Source organism: Falco biarmicus, chromosome 5, assembly GCF_023638135.1.
Source record: "Falco biarmicus isolate bFalBia1 chromosome 5, bFalBia1.pri, whole genome shotgun sequence".
Taxonomy (NCBI): Eukaryota; Metazoa; Chordata; class Aves; order Falconiformes; family Falconidae; genus Falco; species Falco biarmicus.
Genome location: NC_079292.1, coordinates 28,361,922 through 28,388,958, shown reverse-complemented (window position 1 = coordinate 28,388,958; position 27,037 = coordinate 28,361,922). Strand labels below are relative to the sequence as shown.

The 27,037-nt window shown below is 44.4% G+C and overlaps 1 protein-coding gene across 2 annotated transcripts in view; it reads right to left on the bottom strand.

The window, feature by feature from the left end:
- The window catches only part of SFMBT2 (Scm like with four mbt domains 2), a 122,634-nt gene that overhangs the window by 53,580 nt on the left and 42,017 nt on the right, over window positions 1-27,037 (bottom strand). Inside the window, exons 5-7 of one of the 2 annotated variants that reach the window (XM_056340212.1) lie at window positions 17,167-17,255; window positions 13,781-14,027; window positions 7,351-7,448 (exon numbers count right to left, since the gene is read on the bottom strand). In XM_056340212.1, the coding sequence (XP_056196187.1) occupies window positions 7,351-7,448; window positions 13,781-14,027; window positions 17,167-17,255 (434 nt within the window). The remainder of the gene's footprint in view (window positions 1-7,350; window positions 7,449-13,780; window positions 14,028-17,166; window positions 17,256-27,037) is intronic. The other variant, XM_056340213.1, reaches the window with a different exon arrangement.

The following is a 27,037-nucleotide window of genomic DNA, read 5'->3' as shown; positions in this document are numbered from 1 at the left end:
TTGTCCATGTCACAAGAGTGGAGCTCAGGTAATTTTACATGGGCGCTGAATAACGCAGATAGAGCAGGAGGACCTGGCTAAGCTGCTTTTGCCTGTGATACTCAGGGAAGCCGTGCTAGGGGCTGGTTGCTCTAGCTGTGTCCACAAACCCAAGGAAAGGCATCACCTCCAGTTTGGGAAATCTGCACTTTTAGCCCAGTCTGCTCAAGATGGAATGCTGGTGTTGTCTCATTTTAAACCCAGCAGCTTATCCAGTGTGCAGGTAAGAGGAAAAGGCTCTAATGTGAACTCTTAATTTTCAAATATTCTAACAGTCACGGCTCTTTTGGTCCAGCACAGTCAGATTCACATGGACTATAAGACTTCAACTTCATTCAAAATTCAGAACTAAGTCTGAATGCTGAAAAGTTGCCAAAGTTGAGAGGCTGATTAGAAACACTGAGCAGTTAATAAATGATTGACCTGTGCCTCCTTCAATCCTCACCAACTTTGTAACAGTGCAAAATGCTATTGCCTTCAGCCACATCTCTCCTGCTCTACCCTACTAAAAGACACACAAGTGAGCCCCATCTGTTATGATTGGAAACATATTATTTGATTCAGGTTTTGTTTTCAAAGATATCGCTTCCCCCAGTGTTTTCTCTAATTCTCCAAGAAACTGGCTGCTTCTAATAGCCTAATTTTAATCACAAAGCTCATGTGTGGTAACCAGTCACAAACACAGTAATAACAGTGGTTAAACTGCCTCTACAGGAATCTGGCATTCGTTTTTTAATTGAGAAAAAAACATAATAAAGAAACACTCCCAAATGCAATCCTCTGCATTATTTGCAGATGAATCAGTCTTGTTTGTGATTCATCAACTTCCTTTGCTAAACACAGAGCAATTTTCCCCAAAGACACACTCCACAGAGAGACAAAAATCCCCCGGTAAGACACAGTTTGACAGCTGCAGTCACGGGAGGACCAAAATGTAGAGGTGTGGGGTGGGATGAAGAGCAAAGGGTGCTGGGAGGGAGGCTTTAGAGATACCGTGACCCTGAAGTAATGAGCACGAGAGCCAGCTATAAACTGCACCTACTGAAGAGCCCCTTAAAAACTGCAGATGCTTCTGCCTAGGATTGAATTTAGCCCTACGGATTTTAAGCTCCGCTTGTTGAATAAAAAATAGTTACCATAGAAACAGCAACATCGCAGAGTAGCCAGTCTAAATCCAAATACACCTTCTCCGTATGGCTCGGACCGCCACAGATGGCATTAGGGCAAAGATCCCCTCCCACGCAGCGCCTGCTTTGATTTGCCTGGGCAGTGCAAGTATGGGCGGCAGAGGTAAAAGAGACAGATAAGCATCGACTTGGGGTCGGGGTTTTGGGGTGGGGGGGTGGGGTTGCATGATTAGTTTGTTTTTTTGAATGTCTGACAGCATTCAAGATCACCACGCTACTTCACTAACAAATCCTGGTTGTGTCACACACACGGGTCCCATTTCGCAGGTGGGAAAGTCTAGTGGAAAGGAAAACACAAGTGGGAACACCTACTGGAGTGCTTGAAGTGACTGCCGTTCACTCTTTTCACACCCTCAGTTGTGAAGAGGGACTGAGTCTTTCACCGGCACCCGGCACTGAGTCTGCCCTCAGCAGCGTCACAACAGTAATTGCTTCGAGGAATCAAGGGGGATTTGTTAGAGGAGAGAGGATGAGAACAAATTCAGTGCACATTGTGGGCTGCAACCACCCTGCGAAACAGCTAAGGACCAGAGCTGGTTTTTGCTTTCTTTGAGAAAAATGATCCATCTTTAGAGGGATGACTTTTAGGTATCACCCACCCCTGACAAGGGAGCAGATTCTAGCTGCAGGTGCACATCAGCCCCTCTCACTGGAAAATGCTGCCATGCCCAGGGATGCAACAGGCAAGAGCTCAGGTTGTCATGTATGAACTCTCCCACACCCTGTCTGGATGCAGAAAGTAAACTGGATCAGGCCCTTCTGCTAACCTCTCACCATCCTGAGAAACCCTGGCACGTAATGGAGAAAGAAAACAACACATGCTAAACATACAGCCAGAGGCATGAGGAAGGTTGAGGGACCCGGTTCCCACTCAGCCCATCTGCTTTGCTTGAACTGTCTCTGGCCTTTCTCTTCCAACCCTAACTTTCATATGGTGCTGCCAAAGAGACCCTTGGGGCATCTCAGACGGGGCTTGGCTTCATTTACCTCCTTGGACTGCTCTCCCCCCAACTCCCTTGCAAAGCCCACGGTTAAAAGGGAGCTGCAGAGAGGTCAGAACTTTTTCTTGGTCCACAGAGGTACCATGACTCCACCTCGCCTGAATGCCACCTTGGTATCAGAGACACTCTTGCTCCCAAGAGCCATGAAGGCAGCTACATTCGTGAGGACCTTTGCAGTATACTCCTAATGATGGGTATTAGGTCTTACCAAGATAAATGGCTTTAACGAGCTGAGACAGGAGTGGGTCAAAAAGCAGCCGAACAACTGAGGGATGGGGACGCCATGCACATCTCCCAGCCACACAAAAAGCAGTCAGGGTGAAGGGCTGGCGAGTGCTATGGATGGGGAAGAACAGATGGAATATAAATGATCTGGCAGCCTCCAAACAACATGGCAACTCGCAGGTTATTACAGCACAGCATGCACAGCAAGGGCCAGCCAAGCCATCGGTGCATGAAGGGGTTGGGGATGGCTTATGTTGGGATTTGGCTTCCAAGTGGAACCAAAAGCATGTTCGTTTTAAGCTCCTGCATCAGCACATGCCCATCTATTGCGGGGTGGGGGGGTGGGGCAAAGACAGAAAAACCCTGTTGGACTTAATGTCTATTTATATAGCCAGGTCAGGATTGTCTCTGAGCAGAAAATAACTCTTGGTTTTCTGTCTTACACTTAAAACTCCTCCAGAATACCCAATAATGGAAGAAAACACCCTAAAGTACCCAAAGGGTTTATTAACTTTCGAGAGGTGTTGTCCTCCTTTTTTAAAAAAATCACAATCTTGGAGAAATAGTCCATCTTACTCTTGTAATTAAAATGCACAGTCCATCTGATGGAAAAATTGTATTTTAGATGGGGGGGGAGGGGAAGGAGTCCTGTTTAATATTAATCTTCATACTTCTGAGTGTAGAACTAGAACCACCACTCTGTCTGGAATTTCAGGGGACAGCTCATGCCTGAGTGATGGGCGGCCCCTCTCTATCACTCTCCTTAGGAGAGATCTGTCCCAACAGATTCCTTCTATGTCATTAGTCTTACCATTAATTAATACTAGTACTGATTACAGGAAACATCCAAAAGCTCTAGTTAAAAATAGGAGCACAATGGGATGGGCATAACATAAAAGTTTTTTTGTCAGAGAGAGAACAATTTTGAGCTGGGGGGGGGGGGGAAAGACAACAACTTTAGGAAAGGAGGACCAGAGGGTGGAGAATGGGAACAAAGGCTGTAAATCAAGAATTTCCACCTGTCTTAGATAGCACCTCTCTCTCCTAAGCGTCTGTGCTCCTCAAGCAGTTTAACAGAGTTTGGGTTAGGGATGAGGCTGGTGACAGCTCCATCCAAGCTAGTCATCACGACCCACTTTATAGCAATCCGATGGAATTGGGGATAGGATGCCCATATGCAACATCTATGGAAAGATGATGAGCACCCCAAATCCTGGGTAGGATTTAGCTGCCCAAACAGAGGCGTCTGGAGTGAGCTGAAAGATCCCTGAAGACTGACAATATCTGCACGGGACCCACAGGTACGGTACAGGAGACCAGGGAAGGCATAATGGGGTGTCAGAGAAGATGCCCAGGATGCTATCTGCCTCTCCCTAGGAAACAAAATTCCATCATCTGTGTCCAGCGTTCATCTTACATAGGCTACAGGGCTTTAACTCTAAAAAATGCATTGATTCATAAATACTAGAGGTAGCAGGTGCCGTGTTTGGCATCTGGCTTCCCAATGCAAGGCTCAATCTCAGAGAGCACCAGCAATGCGAGCACTGAAGCTAACTGCTGAAACTCTCACACTTAACTTGAAATCAGGCCCCGGGAACACTTTGACCATCCTTATTCATACCCAAAGCCCTGACCATTATTTCAGGTGTCCTCTGAAGCTTAAGCCATCGTTTATGACCGATACCTAGCCAAGCATGAGGGAACCATACAGCACCCTGAAATCAAAGCAGAAACAGCAAAGGACACATCTCCTTGAGCTGTGGCCTTTTGGAAGGATTTGTGCTCTTAAACCATTCAAACACACTTGAAAATCCTGTCTGTATTTAGTTTTCTTTAAGGATCAACATGTTTTATGAAAAGAATGGAACAACAAAATAGTAGGTGTGTTGCAAAAAGCTTTTGTGAAGAAAAAACTTATTCCAGGATGTGCAGTTTGCAAAATACTATGTTTAGCAGCTATATAACAACAGCATTTTCCAGCAGTTGAACATCACGTTCTTTAAAGGACCCCAAAGCATTTTACGAACACTTTCCACACACAGCCAAGTGTAAAACAGCACCAGAAGATAAGAACCTGTTCTCAGCCTCTCCCCTGATTTTTGCAACCAGCTCATGTGGTCTGGTGGCTGGTGCCCTCTCCTTAGGTGCCAAGAGGGGATAAGTGCTGCACTCTGCAAAGGATTTTGGGTTCTGCTGCTGAAGCCCACCACAAACAAATTCACCTCTGCCACACTTCTGAGCATTGGTAATTCCAGAACAGCTTCTGAGGTCTCAGGCAAAACCCAACCCTATTACACCAAAACCAACGAGCACCAGCAGCAGCAGCAATGGTGGGCTGGCAGACCCCTCAGAGGAGCCACTTCTCACACTACAAAAGCAGATCTGCTTTCCCGGCACCACCACCTGGGACCAGCTCACAGTCGTGCACAGCTCAAAGGACAACAGTGATTTAAGTCGTAACCCAGCCAAACATGCAGGTGCTGACCCTAGGGACGGCTCAGGTCTGTAGAGCAAAGCACACACTTAGGCTCTCCTCAGTGATGTGTTTCTGTAGGGAAATGTGGAAAATGCAGAATATAATTGCTCAGTGAGCAGTTTACCACGTCTGCCAAAGTAAACATTTCTAGCTTTCCAGAGGATCTTTAACAGTTGCCAGCTGTCCAACCTGTGTTTTATATCTCATCCAACACATGACAGTTACAGTAGTACGGAGCCCCAGGCACCATGTAGAGACATTTCTTCTGTGCTGTGTTTGCAAAAAAAAATTTTAAAAAAAAAAAAAAAAGTAAAAATGACATCTTTGGATTTGACGCTTTTTGGTGGGATCTGGGATTCTCTTAGATGGTCCCACACAATTATTGGCTTATCTTGCAAGATCTGACAAGTGTACCCTCCTATAGTCTCTTAAAGCCTTTCCTTAACTCATGTTTAAGTCATTACTACAGGAAGATATGTTCATAGGCATGGAGAAGCTCTCATATTTTTCTTCTTAGTCAAGAGGCACAAGTTGTGGTTGATTCGCCCTAAATGGGCAGAATGAAGTGATGCCCACACATAAACAATTTATTCAGCTTCCTGCCTCCCCAGCACCAGAACCAGGGGCTTAGGTAACACCAGACACTAAATTCAGCTCACCCTGTGCTCAGCTTTCACATTACAAATAAATAAGCCCTATTGACCTAATCCTGCCTTTTGTCACATTTGGCCTCAAAGTAACTTTTCTCTTGCTCTATTCAAGCATTCCAACGTTTTGCATTGTCTTCTAAGAGGAACATCTTTGCAAGCTCCAACTGCATGGCGCACCAACTGGGATTTGCTGAATTTAAATTTATGACCCTCACGCCATAATTAATGTAAGTGGGTATAAGTCTGGCATCCTGAGAAGAGGCAGCAAAACAGATGTTACAAACTTTTTAAAAAAGAAGAGGTGTTTTATGAGTCTCATCAGAAACATTCTTTGCTCTTTCATATAGGCAGGAATAAAATTTACCCATCAGGCATTCTCTGCAGTGATCTAAACCCTGCCCCACACAATGCATTTTTGATCTTGAAACTGCAAACGCAAACTTTAGTAGAGTTGGCTGACAGAAGCATCGCACGAAATAAATGGCAGAGAATCAAAACTCTCCGCACGCTGCTCCTGTCACAACACGGAGCTTCCCAAACCCCTGTTCACACTGAAAGCCAACGCAGAAATCTTCCCTCCCCCAGCCTAGCAGAGCTTAGCTAGCAACCGAGTCACTGCCTGAGCCATTAGCAAAGCGAACGTTCCCGAAGTGATGTTGCTAATCCAAGTGCATCTCAGCTGGTCAAGGAGCCTGGATTCCTCACCGGGAGCTGCTGGCACATCCCTGTAGGAAGGGTCAAGGTGGCACCGGGGTTTTGTGGCATGCCAGCCAGGATAGGACGGGATGAGTGCCCTCTTCCAACTACAGAATCACAGAAGCATTTAGGTTGGAAAAGACCTTGAAGATCATCGAGTCCAATCGTAAACTTAACATGCCATGCCCACCACTAAACCATGTCCCTGTGTGCCACATCTACATGTGAACTGCACCGCCTGCATGGGTGCTTTGGGGTGTCCCATTGCTTAAGTACAGGGAAGGAACCCACAGGGTGTCCAGGCTGGATGAGGCAGGAATGGTGGTGGGGAGGGCACTGTGATGGAGCACATCCCTAAGCAGGAGATGATACCAGAGACCGAAGGGCACCACCGTGCTTCAACACACCTCCCTGAGCATCCTCTTGTGTCCACAGCCACACTGCCCATCACACCGCAGTGAGGATGTAACTGTTAGAAACCAGGTGGGCAGTGCTAGAAATCAGGATTATCTGGAGCCATCGTGATTAATAGCAGTACAGATTTGCACGGGAAATTAAAGCTGGTGCCTCAGGGCTGAAGCACATCTCTAATTATTAAAAACCAGAGTGAGACAGAGAAAAAAAAAAAGGATTGGGAGCAAAATTATCTCCCACTTCCACTATAGAACCCTGAAGGATGTTTCTCTGCCTTGTGATCAGATGAAAATTTTCATGTAAGGGTCACAGAAAACTGTCCAACTTCTATCAGCTTTCACATTTGTAGCCTTACAATTTCACAGTTGCACACAATGCATTTGCACAGGTCTAACAGCATAAGACATGTTAAAAATAATGTTGGAGAAATCAGTGCTGATCACCCCCAGCCCCTAGAAGACAATGACTGCAAGAAATCAGCTCTCAGAATGGGAAGTCCACACATAAAACCGTATTTTATACAAACATCTCATTGTGACCTTCCATGGTTATGTATCAGAGCAACGGCCTTTCCTGCAGAAGTTTAACATAAGCCGCTAAACACTGCATCATATTTACTCATTGCGGGTTCTGTAAGTGAAGGAAAAATGTGCATCTTTTACCTTGAACACTTCCATTGGAAGAGGAAAATTTGCTGCATCATTAAGGGATTTTTCCAGAGCGCATTTCCACTCAGATATAGTCTTCAGAGAATAGATATCTAAAGTGATGACAACAAACAAAACCAACAAAACCAAGAGGTGACTGTCGGGGGATCAAACATTTCTGAAAGACTCTAAGTTCCTGTGTCATAAAAAGGGATACAAGTGAAATGAATACTGCGTATATTCCAAGCAGTACGGCGTGGATAAATACAACACAAAAGCAACAAGCAGGGGCACATGTGAAGAATATAGAGCTTTACATCGTGGAGCAAAACTCAGAAATATGCATGTCCTTTTTTACTGCTGAAGAAATGAGAACCGTGCTCTCTCATTACCTGAAAATCACAAAAACTCTCCTTTGATTTTCAGTTCTCAAAATACCTGATGTTTTCCAGTTTGAGAAGCCTCAGGTCTTCAGCCAGTATTAGTTTTATTTGATCAAAACCAGAAATATCTTTAGCAAGGCTTCTGTTCATTGGAAAGTCTTTTGTTGTTGTTATTGCAGGGTCGTGGGGGTTTTGCGGTGGGTGCGGGTAGGTGTGGGAAGGAGCATTTCAGCCAGATCCCCACCCAGACTCGTCTACTGGTACCACACTCAAACCAGAGCATCACCCTCATTCAAAGACTTACACTTAGCAATTTTCATCATGGTACTTTTAGGCAACATCTTTGTGCAGATTCACATTGCTTTCAGTGAGTTTCTTTAAATAGGTTTAATATTATTAAATCATTATATTAACAAGCCCTTTATGGTTCAGTGCAGTGAAATGCCTATGAATCATCAAAGGAAACAATGTAGGAAACAATGCTATTATGAAGAACATTATATTGGATTTACTTCTGCCCTAGAAAACATATTGTTATCCTGCACCTAACAAGTTATTGCAGAACACTCATATCAAGGTCTTAAAGAGACAAGATAGGTAGATAGATTGCAACAATTATTAAAATGGAAATGAACGTTTACTCAATAATAAACTTGAATCTTGATACAGAGTGAACAGTGTGAAGCTTTTCTTTTGTCGGTTTGGCTTCACGCACTTACATTGCAGTGCAATTTGGCCCAATTTGCATTTAAATTCTGTACATCTAATAACTATATATATTTACTAGCTAGCAAAGATTTAATGCTGTATCTTACAATTCTGAAGGAGGAAATAAAAAATATGTATAAAAAAAAGAATTGGCAAGCACTGTTTTCACCGAGCACTGATGGTACAAGAGAATTTTATGCTCTGATCTCAACAGATTTAAGACCTTATCAAAATAGGATTTGCAGAATCACTCACTGGAAGTGGATGTATTTATACTTCCACTATATCAAACCTCACTACTTCTGAGCAGACATCAAGGATATGCATATGAATTTAAACACTTAAAGGGAAATGTTAACCTTTCAGGGCAGTATTTTTAATTTCTCAACTGTCTGGTTATTAACGGGAATAAACATTTCAAGTCTTTGTTTACAGCATGAGCAGCGGTCACAAGTGTTAAGAAATGTACTCTTTATCTAACTGTTCGTTATTTTATAGCCTTGTTGCTCCAGTTCTCCTTTACTTGCGAAGGTCTGATCAGCTTGAAGTGCAGGGAGGAAAACGACTCACCCTGTTTCTTCCTTTTTGGTTTAATTTATGTCAAACAGGGAAATACTCAATATAGTATGATGTTGCCCCAAGCTGCAGCCAGACTGTTGTTTCAACAAACAAAAAATCTTGAGTTTCAGAAAAAACCTGCTGGATGCTCCCCTGCTCCCCTGAGAGAGCAAGCTGAAAACAGACCCTTGCCTTCTACCACAACAGCAGTGAAGCACAGGAAAGAAGATGCAAGTGGCATTTTGGGTGACACTGCCCAAAATCAGTGAAAACAAGCAGCAACTTCTCCAGGCAGCATCAACAAACTTCAAGAGATAAGGACAACTCCACTGGTTTCAATAGCCAGCAAGCAATATCATATGTGCATTTAATTAGTGGCAGCTCACTTATGCTGGCAAGTATATGGACACTAAATCGCATGGTTAAAAGAGCATAAAGCATTTTGTTTAAGTGATGGGGTTGTAGGTAATTCCAAGAAAGTGTACTGTGTCAATTTGTATTAGTTTAACAAGGAGCGAGCAATGACTGCCAATTTGTCTTTAAATAGAAAGTAACATAAAACGAGACGGTCTCTTCCTGCATAAACAGTTGAGGCAAGACCGTTGGTGGATCTGTGTCAAGCAGCCTGGGCCAATTTGCACTAGCAAGGGCACTTAAGTTTGGATTCAAATAAGCATCTGAGGGAAAAAATAAGCTATGACCCCTTTGCCTCATTTAAAAGGGCTCACAAGACATACAAAGTCCCTGAAAGTTGCCATTTAGAGAAGACAGCCAGGATGCTATTTCCTAAGGACCTTCTTGCACATTCTTGTACATTAAGTGGGTGCCAGGACATGGATGGCTTCAGAAAAGAGACATTTCCATCCAAAATACTGTAGGCATTTGGATCCATGGGATCTCCTTTATATAAGATGCTCTGCATCTCGAAAGACTGACCTCAAACTGCTGTGCAAGGTGCAACTGAACCTTGCACATCCCACAACACAGAAAAATCACAGCCTTGACATGAAGGGAGATAAAGCTGAAGATGCATAAGCAGCATCCAAGTCGACAGTAGGCAAAGCGCTGTCACAACCTGCAGAACTGACGTAGAACTGAACATCCTCATTTGATAGCCACTGAATGCGCAGCCTGATTCGGGAGGAGCTGCGTGTTCTCAGCATCTCTTGGAGGAGATTCAAAACAGCTTCATCATGCAGTCTAAGGCTGTTCCTGTTCTCAATCAAGGAGTCACCTTAACTGGCTTCAGATGTTCAGAAGTTACATAACCAGGTCTGTGTTCATTGCTTTCAACCCCTCTGAGTGGAAAAACATAGGCTTACGAAGACGTCATTTCATCTGACCTACGTCAGGCACGTCTTAGGCATCCCCTTTCCTCCATCGATCATAAAGACAAAGCAATAGCTCATGATGAACTGTCTTTTGGATGCCTACAGTACAGCAGGCGAACTTAACCCTGATGTGCAAAAAACCAATATCCTCCCCACAGACTCCTTCTCTTTCCTAAGAAGGTTCATACTAGGTTTTCCCACAACAAAGCTCTTTCTAGTCCAAATCTTATTTACTACAGTAGTCACCAGGAAGCATGTAAGCAGGCAAGGAGATGTCCCTGCACACTCTCCTGGCCTGAGGTCCTTAGGAAATTGCATCCTTTGACAGTTTGCGGTTTAGTAGCTTCATCCCTGTTTCTTTAGAGGTCTCCACTGCCAGCATCTCATCCTGCCGACTCACTACTGCTTGCTTGCCTGCTTGCTCCAACATTTATTTTGCAGACTCTTGAATTTGAAACAGAACCTCTAAGGCCAGCCACTGGGCTTTTTCCCTCTTCTTCCTGTGGGTTAATGTCTCATATGCTTTATTCATCCATTGTGCTTTATGAATTTGTTGACAGGTGGACATCAAACGGCTGATATAGTCCACTACATCAGAAGTGGAACAACCAGTATTCCTGACTCCAGAAATTCATCAGGTTCCCATCCCTGACCAGCTACTACCTGGAGTGCAGAGCCTGACAACTGGGTACACCAGAAGAGGGGATCAAAGAAAGATCTGTGGGGGCAGCGTTCAGGAGGGGACTTGTGAGAAAATGGAAGGGTTCAGACCCGAAGGGTCTTTTCTCAGCAAACTCCTATAAGACCTAGCTTTAGGAGATGGAAAGTCATGACCACCTATTTAAGCCAAGAGAAGTCAGGAAGAAGACCTGGGCATTAAATGCATTAGTAACAATGTTCACTAAAAAGTGAGTGACCAAGGAAACGTCAAGGACTGGAAACAGGTATCAGATGGAGGCAGATGAGAACAAGAGAAAGAAATTTTAGAAGCAGTTAAAGCAAAGAAATAGGAGAAGAAACCTAAACTTCAGCAATTAAAGAGCCTAATAACAAGTTTAGAGACAAAATGACAGAAAAAATGAGAAGAAAAAGAAAGGCAGGGGGGTGGGTGAATCCACAGAGAAGGAAGTACAACCAGATAAAAGAAGGAAAGAGTAGAAAGAGAATGGAATAAACAAGGAAGAATTACAAATCTCATCTAGACCATTTCTGTATAGATTCACCAAACCTATACAGGCCAAGAGGGTTCAAAGATGGTCAATGAAAAAGTGTTTCTCTGTAATACAAACGCTCTGTAAAATAACAGAGCAAATGATATTCACACTCTCCAGCATTCACATCTAAAAGTGATGGGGAACACTGATTCCTACCTATCAGTGAAGAAAAACACATGCTTCCAAAAAGCATTGAAGATCCCAAGTTAGACCCGAGACCCAGACAGACTTGTGAACATGACAGCTGCAGGTATTGGGGTAACCTCTCTGAATCAGGTGCAATGGACAGAAGCCACATCCGAAACACCTTTCTGCTATCATTTGACAGACGTGGAAAAAAATCACCCACAACACAAGGAAAATGAGGCACAGGCCTGGACAAGTTGTTCGCCTACACTGGAAAAGGTGGGACAGGTCTACTGGACCAGAACCTGTACATTAACCAAGAAAGCGCCTCATCTCCCAAGGGAAACAGTAGTCTTGGGGCATCCAGCTTGGAGGTGCAAACAGTTAGCACAGGGGGGCCATGCTCCACAGGGCTTGGCAAACAGCTTTGTGGCCCAAGCATAAGCCACAGACTTTTTTAATTTTTTTTATTTTATTTTTTATTTTTTATTTTATTTTTTTATTATTATTTATATTTATTTATACAGACGCTGCACACTTTCTGCCCCAAGGAAGACCATACATGCAGCGGTCTAAGCTGTCGTGTTTAACCAGATCCTTAACTCCAAGAGAAGTCAAGCCAACCAACTTGACTCAGCCAACTCCATTCAGACCAATGCAGAGCCAAATGCCCTGAGCAGAGAGAAACTCAACTTCCCAGAAACTTTCATAGTTTTGACCAATATTATGGGATGGTGAGGAAAATTCACCCTTCCAGTCATCCTTAATTGTCATGAGGTACAGCCTGGATGGAAGCATAGCTCCAGAGCTAGTCCCAGAACCTGCCAGTGAATGCCTCTGCAAACACTTCTCCAGGAGGCTTCAAGGAGCCTGGAGCCCCTGTGATGTGGTGTGGTCCTTAGCCCATACCCTGCTTGCTAAACCTCTGCAATGCTTAATCCTCCCCTACACTCATCCTTGTGATCATTCTTTCCCTGCCATTTCAGTCGTGCTCCTTTTTCCACACCCAGTCCCACCGTTTGGAGTTTGCTTCCAGCTGACCCCTAAACACTGCTCCTGCCCAGCCTCCTGGCTCAGCCTGCTTGCACCTGGCTCTTCTTTCTGGGTCCTGTCCCTTGAAATTCTCCTGCCTCTGGATCTGCAGCTTCCAATTTCTGACCCCAGGCTGGCCTAGCCACAGTCTCTCTCCCTCTCCATCCAAGCTGGTTTGAACACTAAGCTCAGCTCTAGAGAGCTGCTTCTCTAAGTTGCAATCTCCTGACGGTGAACCTGGTCTGACATACTGGCAAAGACTTCATTCCCTTGGAGAAAATGCAGGACAAAATTTGTGGTCTTCTAAATCTGAAAGACCCCATCAACCCTTACTCAAAGGAGTACTTTCTTACCTTCTAGCAACAGACACCCCATAACCCCTTGATGAGCGGTCTGGCATGGCCAGGCAGATGCATCCAGCACTCTCAGTACACTTTCTCATTGGTTACACACAAGGCAGCTCTCACTTCAGAGATGTACAGCAACGTTACAGCAGAATATGAAAGACCTATGTTAGAGGGACTATGAGGGTCCCAAAAGACTTTCTCCAAACCTGAAAATAGGTCTACGGCTTCCCAAGACAAATGTGTGCGGCCACGGAAAGACAAATGGGCAAGTGGTCTTTGGCTGAGGGGAAAGCAAATGGAGCCTAGTGTATGCTGAGAGGTGTCTCCTAGGACTCGACAGCAGAAGAGCAGTTCCCAGTGAGGCCTCCACCAGGATACCTACAGCACGGCCAGAAAGACCTGGCCACTGAAACACCAATGAGAAGGGTTGGATAAGCAGGCACATCCTTGGACGATCCCCACCAGCTCTGCTTCTTGGTGGAAAACTGCACGAAACTGTTTTTATCGGACATTGCTTCCTTCCAGGAGTGAGCCAAGCTAAACCGAATTTATCAAATAAATGTAATACAGTTTCCCTGGCCCACTTTGAAGCCAAATCAGATGGCTCTCACATGCCATCTACGTTATAGGTAGAAACTACTGTCAAAGCAATGTGAACACTGGAGAAGAGGCAACAGCTTGCACGAATATCTCAAAACATCAGTAAATGCCACAAAGGGAGACAGTATTTTCAGGAGGCTCTTTACCTGCAGGTGGGTCCATTCTGTATTTATTCTCTTGACACCAACCGACTGGTCGAAGTCTGCAATCCAAGTAAAACAACCACTGGTCATAGGATTCAGTCTCCTCCAATCCCACATAGCGAAGGCGTAATCTTCCTCCAACATTTTCAACCACACTAACTATCCAGTACTGAAAGGGATTCTGGGAATCCTGCAGCTCTATTAAGGAATCAACTGTAATGAGGTCTACAGGGTTTTTTCCTCGCAGAGGCTGTTTGAATAGAAGCAAAACTCCTTATTTTAAACTTTATTTGAAGACTTCTCAAGGAAACAGATGACAGCAGAAGATTATTTTTGTTTTTCACACCATCATCCAAGCGATCAGCAAACAGTCTGTTCTTCTTCTATTTTACCCAATGTCTTCCAAGTGCAAATTCAGAAGTAAAACAGAAAACAACAGTTGTGCTAATTTCTCAACCGACATCATCAACAACAACAAAAAAGAATAATAAAAGGTGGAATGGCCCAGAAGGCACAACTGCTTAGGATGCTCCTGAACAACTCAAAGCCCAGTTATATTGAAGGATTTCAAACCAAATTCTCATTGAATGCAGCTGATAAGAGCCCATCACAGGACTGGACACTGGCATTTACCTAAAGGCATCTACTCTGGGCATGACCCTGAAATTGCTCTCTGTGCCCTGATCTTTCCCACCAAAGGCTTTACCTCATTCCTATGGGCACGTAGAGCAAACTATTCTCCACAGCCATGGATGCAAGAGTCTGTGGTGGTTACTCCAAAGCCCATGCATGGCAGGCTCCCACCAGCTTAAGTGGTCTTGGGATCAAAGCCTGAGGCACACAGGATTTGCCAGGTCAAGCCACCGTGCCCAAGAAATCCCAGTGACTGAGGTTATGTGCTTACATATAGTATTTTCTGTGATCCCGGTTCTGCAACCATTTACACATGTGCTTAACTTTACACCTGCAAAGCTGCCAACTGCAGGCATTAAAAATCCATGAGATGCTTTGCAGAACAATACCTTTGGGACTCGGTGTTTTGGCTTTGTGATTGTGAGCCTCTCTGTGTTGTCAAGCTTTTCTCCACTAACAGAACGGTTAGATTTCTTCTTTGTATTAAATGCAAGTTCCAATTCTTACGCAATTTCTCAATTTCAGAGCTTTAAGAGCAGCACTAAAAAAACATCCCGAGTTGGGAGCATTGGTCCCCAAAGGAGATGCTAAGCACAGGCAAAATGTATTAAAAACAAGGACTCTTTCTCTTCCTGCGTGTTTGTCCCACTTCTACTTAATTAAACAATATAAACCTTTCACAGTATTTTTTTAAATATTAATTCTGTAAATCAGAGTCAGCCCAGGATGGTTCTTTCTAGGAATGGTTAGAGAAAAGACAGGAAAAAGCCTTATTTTTCAATAAAGTTCCCCTTGCTATTGAATTTTGAAAATATCCAAAAATCTGAAATGCAACCAATTTTCACTACACCTCTCTTACTCCAAAATGCAGGCAACAGAATGAGAATTTGGTAAAAAATGTAATTAAAATTAACTAAAACCTTAACACATGTACAGTTTTCACCAACTCTTGTGATTAACAGATATTTCTCAGAACAATATATTTGCCATTATAACCCACTCCTCTACAGTGCAAGCTACAAGCACCTGTATAATCTTTTCAAGTATTATTTCATGGCAAAATGCAGTGTCAGAATTTAGCAATGTAACAGAAGTCTACTTTAATGGTGGTTTTTCCCTCTCATACAACTGCTTCATCGCCACAAAACATTCTTTAATATGAACCAATGGTGTAATGATTTAACTTATTATAATAAATCCCTGGCTGTATAAAAGCGAATATTGCTTCTCTGATTTGTGTGCTAAATTTTAAGCCAATGGGTTGTCACTTACCCCTGAGAACTGAATGGCTAAGATTAATAATCGGCTTGCATGAAATATTAACATTTACTATAAAACAAGAACTGTTTATACGCATAGCTAGCATGTAAAAAAAAAAAGCATCGCTACATATTGATTTAACAGTATAACAACAATCTGCAGCACTCACGAACAGCAAATCTGTCAACAGGGGGTTACATACATTGCACGACACAGACAGCACTAAACACATATATTGCATAAAACACCAGAAAAGGGTCAGAAACTATTTCAAGCCAATGCAATGTTTTCTCTCTCTGTGTTTCTGCCTGGGGTTGCCTCTTTTCTCTGCCTGCAGAAAGGGAATGGAGAGGTTTGCGATGGCGCTGGCACACACCAGAGATGGGTGGTGGCCACCACCAGCTTTTTGCATGTGCCACCTGGGAGTGGTCCAGAAACGGGGATGAAGCAGACCTGAGGACGTGCACTATTTTGGGCATGCAAGGGCTGTTCACCTAACAGACTAGGGGCAAAAAACCATCCCTGATGGTGCGCTATTAATTCTCCCTGCCAGGCTGCTCGTACTGCACAGGCACGTGGAAAAAGGATGCAGCAGCAGTTGGTGGGAGTGACCAGGGACAAAGCGATCAAATGTGGTGCCTGGATGCACACTTGCTTCCAAAAAGCCAATGTGAGCACTTATACAAAGGGCAACTGCCTGTACGCCTTCCCTCTCAGCCTAAACACAGAGAGGCAGAGAGAATTACCTCCTGCAGGACAGGCTGTCTTCTCTCCAAATGCCCGCATAGCATCCACACGAGAGCAGGGCAGGTTCCATGGAGGAAGTGCCCTGCTTTTGCAGTTTCGAGGTGGAACTGCAGGATTTTCATCCAAGACCCCAAAGCGTGCCGAGGCTGCCCCAGGTGCAAGTCACCTTGTGAATATGCCTCATAGACTGGGCTCTTGGTCATATGGGTGCATCTAAAAAAACACGCCCTTCTTCTGACTGCTGATGACTGAGGCCACCTCACCCAGCTTCCCTGCTACATCAGATCGCCGTGGTTAGGTGGAAGGAATGTCCTTGGGGGAGCTGTTTCCATACAGACATAAACCAGATGGCGCTCCCCATCAACCTGCTAAAGCCCTCCTCTCCAACCTGTGTCCTGACTCAACTCACCAGTTGGGTGGATTTAATGGGACACTGAAAGCCTGTGTTCTCCTTCCTATGGCCCCTCTCCACGCTCTCTTTCACCACCTAGCCTTTTTCGAGTAACCAACTTTCTAAGCACCACCCTCCAGCTTAAAGGCAGAACAAACTACCCATCCCCGGGTCAGAAACGGAGCCGGCAGAGCCAAGGCAACGTTGCCAGTGGCTTTGGGCCAGCACTGGATCAGACCCCGCTGACGGCACACAGACGCTGCAAGCACACAGCCCTACACACCAGGAGCATCAACACCGCGGGCAGCATGCACACCGCGACACCGGTATCAGAGAGAAACTGCAATCTAATACATACGCCTTCCAGTAAATTTGCAGGTGCAGTCCGGGCGCCGGTTAAATCGTGTATGAGAAACTCCGTCCAGTCCATGTATTTCTCTTTGATTGCTGGGGAGGGGGGAGGAAAGAAAAGCAATGCTTAGCACAGCAGACCGCAACGGACTTGCCACACATATTTTAGAAACATCTCCTTAGGGTTTACCAGCTCTCTAGTTTCGGATGCAATTACAGTCCAGACCGGGAGAAAAGCTGGCTTGCTGTCCGGTTCCCTGGGCAACCCGTGCACATGGTTCATCCCAAAATAAGTGAAGGTGTTGCCCCACAGTAATCGCTGACAGGGATTTACGATGGCATGGCTTATCATCTCCACCTCTCCCATTCAACATCGGCCACTGCTTGTGCGACCGCTCCTTTCCTGCCTATCACGTAGGCTCAAAGATGATTTATAGTGTCTCTTTGTCTGCTCACTAATGACCTCTGATAAACAAAAAGCTGTGCAAACTTCCTCGACAGGACAACAGGAACTCCAGGTGCCTTCCCCCCACAGAGCAGAAAAATCAGCCCTGAGAACATGGTTTATCAGCTGCCAAGAAGAAGAAAGTCTTGAAAATATTCATCAGGATCTCCCACTTCATTTCAAAAAGAATTCGAGTAATTTCTGAGCTAAACACTGTAAGCCTGTGTCACTTTAGGATCCATATCCATGGTTTCATAAGATACGAACTGAAATACGTAAATGTAGCCTCTGGGATTGAAACTCAGATTCAATTCTTGTTGAAATCAGTAAAAGCTGGGCACCAAAAGGCAATTCAGCAAATCTCAGCTTCAGAGATACAGATGCCTCTTCCAATGCATTGTACATCTGCCACTGGAAACCCAGAAACCAGACTTTTCATTCCACCTGCCCGTAAATGGGAATTAAATTGCATCAGAAACATTTTTCTCTCCCCTAAAATCTTACTTACGTGTGAGATAACCAACAGTGATAGAGCTATGTTGCTAACACAGCAACACCTACAGAAGAGAAAAATCACAAGGATTTAAAAATCAAAACATCTCTTCTGAACCAACAAGTGGATGCATGGTTTAAAGACCACTACCCCATCGGGGAGCCCAGGAAGGGCTGTAATTAACCAGCACAGGTCCAGAATATAATTAAATGATAGCAGCCCTCATGGTCTGCCCAAAAGAAGCAGAGTCCTTTGCTCCACACTTCAGGGAAATACCACATTAGTCAACCAAGAGCAACCCAGTCTGAAGCACTTCACATTTGTACACACATCAGGGTGAGATTTCTAAGTGTTTTAAAAGCTCGGTGACTGACTTCCCAGTCTTTCCCAGTGGCGGGTGTCAGCTACTGCACTGCCCAGGCCATGCAGAACCTGAGGTTTTGGGCCTCTGAGTGTTAAAGAGCCTCAGTGGTTAGAGCAGGAGGACTTCTGGGTGCAGTTGCAAACAGCACTGTGGGCACAAATATTGCCACCATTACCTCCGGCCAAGGAGACCAAACCTCAGCCTCCTCAGAATGCATCCTCAAGCCATCTGCTGCCAAACACTGTATTAAAGAAATGCAAAGATGGAGCACTGGGTTTGTCCAAGGACAGTTACATGACACTGCCACAAAACCTGGCACAGCATGCTCATGGGTTGGGCTTCCATCCAGCATAGGTGTTTGGCACACTTGGACTCTGGCCCGTACACAATTTATATCCTAAATACCTTATGCAATCCAAATACCAATGCAGCTGGCCACAGACAAAGACAGGAACCATGCCCAGCAGACCTCACCCGTAGCAGACCCCATTTCCGAGTTGTGCTCCTTCCCCAAAAGTCAGTTCCACCAAAGTCACCTGAACTATACATTCAAATTATAGACCTAAATGACTTTAAAAGTGCATTTAAATGTATTTAAAATTAGCAAACCTTGAAGTGCTGGACTTGAGCCTCTATAAAATAATACTCGAACTTGCCTGGAACCATTCTAAGTCTTTCACAGCACTGATTTTGCATGATTGCCAGGAGATTTATGACCTTCACATTATTTAAGATGAAGGAACAGCCTGAGAAGAAATGGTTTATACATGGCACTTTCTCTCTCAACATTCCTGTTGCGTATACCTCATCAGTTCCTGTCCACCTACATTAGGATAAAGCAAACAAGCTTAATTTTGGCATCAGTGAGAAGACAGTAATTGCCGTAATGAATGAGAATGGAGTCCCTCTAGCTCAGACTTCTGCCTCTTGCTGTGAACAGCACTGGGTGCATCCAAGAAAGGTGCAAGTTGAACTTCATTCTGGCTCATACCCACAAAGTTGTCAGCCACATTTTTGAATGCCAGAGCTTCATTACTCAGGAATGACAAATGTGATAAAAAGAACACGAATCGAACTTTCAGAGCTGGCAGGGGGGTGGGGGGCGGGGGTGGGGGAAATAGGATTTTCAAAGTTGACAACAGATTTTAGGGGCTTTCATTTCCAGATGCCCTATTTGAGATGTCTTAACAGTGCCCGATTCGCAGATCTTGCTGTCTGTCACTCAGTACACCTTCTAAGGCCTCTCAAAAGCAAAAATCCCTTTTTAGATGACTTGCACCTCACAGCTTTTTGACACCTAGACAAGAGAGTGTCCCTCTCCACATTCAAATCTGGATTACAGGCTTCCAAAGTCCAAAAGTGCCAAGGTAACCTTTGTTTTCAAACTACATGGACTCAGCTGACAAAACAAACTACTCACAGATTCTGAGCTGTCTCAGAGCCATCCTCCCCACACAAATACAGTGTCTTACTTTATTCTTTTGCAGTGTAGAAAAAGGGACTCTGAAAATGTCTGAGAGAGTATAGACTGCGCTGGAAATTTTAGGAATGAGGATTTGCACCTTCTTCAGTGCCTACAGAGCACCATCATTCTCAGTACTACCGTTCAAGTTATTACAATGTAAATACTAATTTTTTGTAGTAATGAAGTGAATCTGAACCTCCATGGTATCTGCAAAAGCCTCTGAGGACCAGACAAAATGTTAAACAAGAATATTCAAACAAAGGAAAATCTGCTGGGTAAATGAGAAGAGCTAGCAGTGTAATGCATGGGTGCCCAACCTGAGCATCCATCTCAAGAAATGCTGGTGCTTCTCTGGCATATCAGACTCAGCACCTGTGAACTGAACCACTGCTTTTCAATCACTAACTCACATTTTCACTTGTTAAACACAGGAAAAGACCCAACTGAACCTCCGCTACTGCAGGCAAGCTGCAAGAACTCTGCTTTTGGATCCCAATTGTAGCTGGCTGGCCAACCGGCAGGATGGGAAGGTGGGCAGAACCAAGGATCCTGTCCCACCGGGACCAAAGCCCCACTAGTACTGCTACTTTCAAAACAGTTTTTCCTTCCTTAAGTAATGTCTGTGAGTCAGGAGTGGTCCATCAGGCTCAGATATCCATGTTTTCTCTACCTTTCAATGGGTTCATCTTCCCAGAAGACCTCTGTAAACCCCCTTGACCCAGAACCTGTCAAGCTGAATGCACCTCCAGAACCTCAGTTTATGCCTGCGGTGCTGTGGGAGACAGGGGAAACACAAGGAAATCAAGCAAAAGAAACCCTCCTCATTAAATCCTTTCAAAAAGAACCACTTCATGCAGGGAAGTAGGTCATCCTACAAAAGCCAGAAGCCACAGAGGACAAAATGTGTCCTTCAAACCTTCACACTGAAATAGCCTGATGAGCCCCCTCCAACCACAAAGTGTGATAGGCACAAGCAGTCATTTACCAACACACAATTAATGTCACCCTAATTCACACCACCCTAGCTCCTACTGAGCTGCACAGACCCAAAAGGTGATCAAAAGTCTTCACAGTAAAAAGTCCCTGGTACTTCTGCCTAGGTGGCATAGGATGAAATATCCCTCTGACAAAACTGGAAGACTTTTACCAGTGCCCAAAATCCCCTCTACACAGGGGTCAGTATCAAAAGCTACCTGTCCCTTTGCATGCCCACCGCTTCCCTCACCAGGCACAGCTCATTAAGGTGGCACCTTGGCAAGGGACTGTCACCCACCCCACCGTGGGGCTCCAAACTGGCCAAATGACAAGAAAGCATTTGAGATATTCCTGTTACATCAAGGCCACTTTGGAAATTATATCCTAAGCAGTGATGGCTTGCTTGACCAAGACAACAGTAACACAATCACACAGAGTGGTCCTCTGGAGCACGAGGCTGTGATGCTCTACAAAAGGACAGAGCTTGACCAAGAGTCCCAATATTGCTGTGAGCAGCACACCCATCTTAGTGGCAGTGCCATCATCCTGCACATGTGCACCACAGTGACCGTTATGAGGTTGTGCAATGGTCTGAGACCCTGGGGGCCACCCGCCATCAAATTTATCATAGTGAGAGAAAATGATTCAAGAGAAGCAGAGGCACGGTAGCAGAAAAAAGGACTCAGTTTAGTGACCCACTGATGCAAAGGCTACAGTGTGAGCTGAACTGAACGATTAAACACTAGATTATCCAGAGAGGAGACAGGTATTAGCAATACTCCCACCAGGGAAAAAGCATCGGTCAGAGCTTGCACGAGATTAGACACAGCACAGCCCAAATACAAGGCATGCATTGCACAGAGCGAGGCTCATGAAACGCCAGGGCTCCCGCAACTGCTTTTCTTTCCAGGTTTAGCAAGCAGCACCACAGCCCTGTTTGGAGCTGCAGCTTTTGTACGCAGATGTGCCTGTTTCCCTTGGATCGAGTTCAGCTCCTCTTGGAGCCCGCATGGGTGGTTGTTTCACACCTCTGCAGCTCCAAGGCCAAAGGCTTTAAAGCATCTTCCTACCATAAAAATGCCACAGAACCACCTGCCTTAGAGCAAAGCAGCCCAAAACAGAGGCCAGATCTGCACGGTGCTGGTCCAAGGTATATCCATAGCAGAGCCAACAGCTCTGCTCCAGACTGCACTCATACAGGACTAACTGCACAGAGAGGAAAATTCATCTGGCTCTGTATCACTACAGAAAGACCTGAGAAAGATCCCACATAGCTCTCCCCAGTTCCCAAGGAGCTGTCGTAGCAGTGCAGCAATTCCCAGACTCAGCACCAGGCTGGGCTGGTTGAGCCTGAGCCCAGACTTTGCCTCCTCCTAACAGAGGTCAGTGAAATTATCCACACCTGCAAAAGTAAAAACCAGGAATCCCTGCTCTGCTACAGTCTCTGCAGCACACTGCCTTTGTGTCTCCCACAGGAGAATGCAAAGCCCTCCTGCCTCCTCCAGCAAAAAATACTCATTTCAGAGACCATCTTCCAGCTTGGCAGATATTACACCAGGTTCTTAAAGTAGAAGGAAAAAGGACCCCTTCCACATTAAGACTCTCTTTATTTCCACAGAAGTCACGGTACAGGTTCTAAAACTGTGTTCCACTTCCAGAGGGCTCAACTCCATCAAAAAACAGATCACACCTGACATGCCTCCAACAATAATAATTCTTCCCACTTATTTCCCTACTGAATTCACCCTGCTCCCAACCTCTCTGACTCCAACTCCTCTCTCCCTTTTTGACTCCCTGCCATTTTCACACTTTTACCCATTCGTCTCATCTTCCCAAGCAAACCACTCCAGGCTGTGGCTGGATCTGACTGCGCCAAACCTCGGCACCGCGGCAGCAGCTGAGGACCAGGGACTGCTGTAACCTGCTCAGTGGCTGATGTGCAGAGTACTGTTAGCACCACTCACTGTGCACCAGGTTTTCAGCACCAGCTCCTCAAAAACAGCCCTTTCCCCTTGCGCAGTGCATGCTGACCATGAAAGCTACGCAAAGAGTGGCTGAAGAGCCCAGAGCGCTGCACACCCTGCATCACCGCATCCCCTGTAACCCCACTAACCTCCTGCCTGAGAGCCAGGACAGCGGCTTCACTCCTGGTGCCCTGTAAATCTCAGTGCCCTGCCTCAGCCACAGCTTATAATGGGTTCAGATTTATCTGCCTCTCTAGAGAAATAAGAGATTAAAAGAACATTTACAGTCCCATGAAAGCACTGAGTCACAGGCACTCCATTCAATGAATATGAGATACTATTATCGCATTACCAACTCAGGATTTTATCTAGCCTCCTAGCAGTTGCTGTTTTTCTTAAAGCCACTTCTCCCAGGCCACGGGTTTATATAAAAACCCTTATTCTCTTTTCTTTCTTTTTCTTTTCTTTTCTTTTTTTTTTTTTTTTTTTTTTAATTTGGAAAAACATACACTGCAAAGCCCCGGAAAAACCTTGAAATCTGAAAGACTTAGAAAACAAGGGAAGGAACATGCATGGTATTTTCTGCTTTTTTATGACTGGTGGTTTTTCCCCAAACCACTCACTGCACTGACTAGAGCAAGACTCAGGAATCTGAACTGCTGCATTCAGTAAAATGAACAAATAACACAATACCTTACTGGCTTACAGCACCCAAATAAGCTACTCCTTGGAAACGCCTTTCACACCTCATGGATATCCTTGCCCTCCCCAGCCACGAGGAAATGCATAACAAAACCATGCTTCCAGCCACCAGGGACCATCGAGCAAGTGTGCCATTACTTCAAAATAACGCATAATAATACAAAATAATACATAATGCATGACTGAATGCCTATGCCCATCTATCTACCTACTGTTTGAGCACATTGAGTATGAGCTTGCAGGCATGAGGACAACCTAACCCCGGCCCTGAGTGGACCTGAGCTGCTGCCACAGTAACAAGGCCAAAGACAAGTAATAATATCAAATTATGCTCATTTTTGTCCATACATTTAAAAAAAATGGTTTTCATGTTGGGTTTTTATGAATAACACCAGATCATCAGCAACCTGTCAACACCTCTACTGGAGAATTCCCTCTGGACCCCATCAACCTCTGTAAACAATAGTGTTTCAATTTTCTCATATGTGAAGAACAGCATCTTCAAAAGCTTTATAAAATGGGTTAAAAATCTTTGGGATAAATCTGCTAAGTGACAATGCTCTCATTGTGGCAACTATTCTTATTATTAAAAAATTAACTCCTTCCTAGGCCTGGAATGAACAAAACAATTAAAACGAAGAATTATAGCCGGACAGTACCTGGACAATTCTTGTCAGTCCATTATGAAATAAATTAAAATATCAAGATCTCCTAAAAAATAAATCTTCTAAATAAGTAATTCAGGATGTTCAAAAGTTTATATATAGGTATTACAGATTTAAGATACACTAACCTAAAATTGCCAGGGGAGTGGAACCTCAATCCATCCCACTCCTACCAGTTTGATCCCAGTGCCAGCAACAGACCTTACTGGCATCACTAAGACGTGGTAGGATGGCTCCTCTGATTGGAGTGTTGGAATGGAAGGATACAGGCTCTTTTAAGAAGGACAATGAGACCCCACCTCTGGGGTATGCATTCAGTTCTGGGACCCCCAATGTAAGAAGGACACGGACTTGTTGGAGCAAGTCCCGAGGAGGCCACAGAGATGATCCGAGGGCTGGAGCACCTCTCCTATGAAGACAGGCTGAGGGAATTGGGGCTGTTCAGCCTGGAGAAGAGAAGGCTCCGGGGAGACCTTAGAGCACCTGCCAGTACCTGAAGGGGCCGACAAGAAAGCTGGAGAGGGGCTTCGTACAAGGGCACGTAGCAATAGGACAAGGGGGAAGGGCTTTAAACTGAAAGAGGGTAGACCTAGACTGGATATTAGGAAGAAATTCTTCCCTGTGAGGGCGGCGAGGCGCTGGCAGAGGCTGCCCAGAGCAGCTGTGGCTGCCCCATCCCTGGCAGGGCTCAAGGCCAGGCTGGACGGGGCTGGGAGCAACCTGGGCTGGTGGGGGGTGTCCTTGCCTGTGGCGGGAGGGTGGGACTGGATGGTCTTTAAGGTCCCTTCCAACCCAAACCATTCTGTGATGCTGTGATTCTATGATAAAATATGGAGGTTTTGAAAAGGTAAATAGCATATTACAAAAACATACAAACCTTATAATATTGAAATTTTTCCTTAATGTTAAAGTTGTCACACATTTGATGCAATATTTATACAAAAAGTCTTAACGTATAAATGTTACAACTATGTTATAAAGGCCTAAATGGTAGAGTCAAAATGAGATGTCTTTATATCACAGTAACATAGAATGCTAAAACAATTTGTTTAGACTACACCCATCAAAACAATTTGTCAAAACTGACATGTTCTCACAAAATATTTCCATTTTGATAAAACAGCATTTTGACAGAAAACAGTTGAATCCAAACACTTTCATTTGGCTTGCTGAACTATATACATCCTTGTGAACCACACTGGATGTGAAAACAGCAGGGGGGTGCCAGTGCTGTCCGTGCTCCCATGTCCCTAAGCAAAAGGCTCCAGCTGCCTCTGCGCTGTTTTTGAACCCTCCCCAAGTCTTTCAGGGCAGGGAACATCGTCTGTTGCACATCCCACCAAGCCAGATCCCCTGTTAGTCATTTCCGAAATAAAGTAAATAAAAAAATACTTTTTTAAAAAGCTAGTGATCAGTGATTCAATGGCATTTTCTATAAAAATGACTGTTTGGTTTGGGTTTTTTTGTGGGCTCCCTGGAAAATGCCAAATAGAGCTGGAGACATCTTTAAACAACTTTCTTAGTTAAAACTTCAAACAATCTTCTCACACCAGCAGAGTTCTGCAGTTTGAATCAGAACACAAAATAACAAAAATGCATTCCAAAAAAGAAAAAAGGGGGAAAAAAAAAGTAGTGCATCAAAAGCTGTTGATCTGGCTTCTTAATGATGCAGCCATAACTATCAAGAGATAACAACTTCAGAGCTCAGGCATCACCTTATATACACCTGTCTTAAACAGGGAAAGCCTTCAAAGAAAATATTATAAACAGGGGATTTTCATGGAAACCAGAAGTTATAAGCAACTGTCCATCAAAGGATACATGTGCTCAAAATACACGCCTGGAGTCAGCAGTACACTGTGGTCCCACTCATGAATTTAAACAGGCTAGTAAACAGATGCTAGAAGGAAGCGTGGTATCTGCTGGAGAATGAGTCAGCCTTGTACACGGTTAGAAGATGCTGCTTTAAGCTATCAATTGATCTACTGGCTCTTATAACTATTAATTATCTAGTAATTTTTATTAAACAAAACAGAAAATGTGTAAACTTCAAGTTAATGTTATTTCTTCAGCCCACATGGGTTGCTTCATATAATAAGAATATTCTTCATGATTTTTAATTGTCTTCAAAATAACTTGGTGTGCTTTGTTTTTTTGGGTTACCCAAAACACTCCAATCCCATTTTGAAGACAAGACTACCCATGCTGCACTTTGTATGGCCTTAAGAAAGGGCCAATGCAAAGACTTTAATCCTTGTATACCCAATTCTGCACACAGGAGCACCCATTGATTAGAAAAAGTAAAGGGAAGAAAACCCAAAGAAAGGCATGAGCACACGCTTTAGGTTCTCTCCCTTACAGTTTTTTCTATGCAACTATACTCAGTTTCAGTGCAATGCAACTGTTATCCTTCCTGCTGCCATTCAAGGTTTCCAGAAATGATCCACTTATGCTCTCTAGGTCAAAACAGGCAAGTTCACGTGCAAAAAAAATGTCTCACTGTCCACAGGAGACATTACTTGTTAACATCCTCTGAGCCCTTCACAGACATGCACACTGTTCCTCTTGGGTTTCTCCAGTCCTTAATTAACTGTTATCTTTTTAACAATAAAAAAAGCAGCAGGTGGTTTGGGAGTTGCTTTTCATTTCTTGAAGCTTGCTCTGGCCTGTGCTATGTCTCCAACGCAGCTGTAGGAACTACAGGTGGCAGGAGGAAAGGGCACGGATGTGGGATGCTGTGGGAGAAAAGCATCAGAGCGTGCGGACAGGGTGAATGGATACTGTTGCACTGAGGTTAGTTTTATG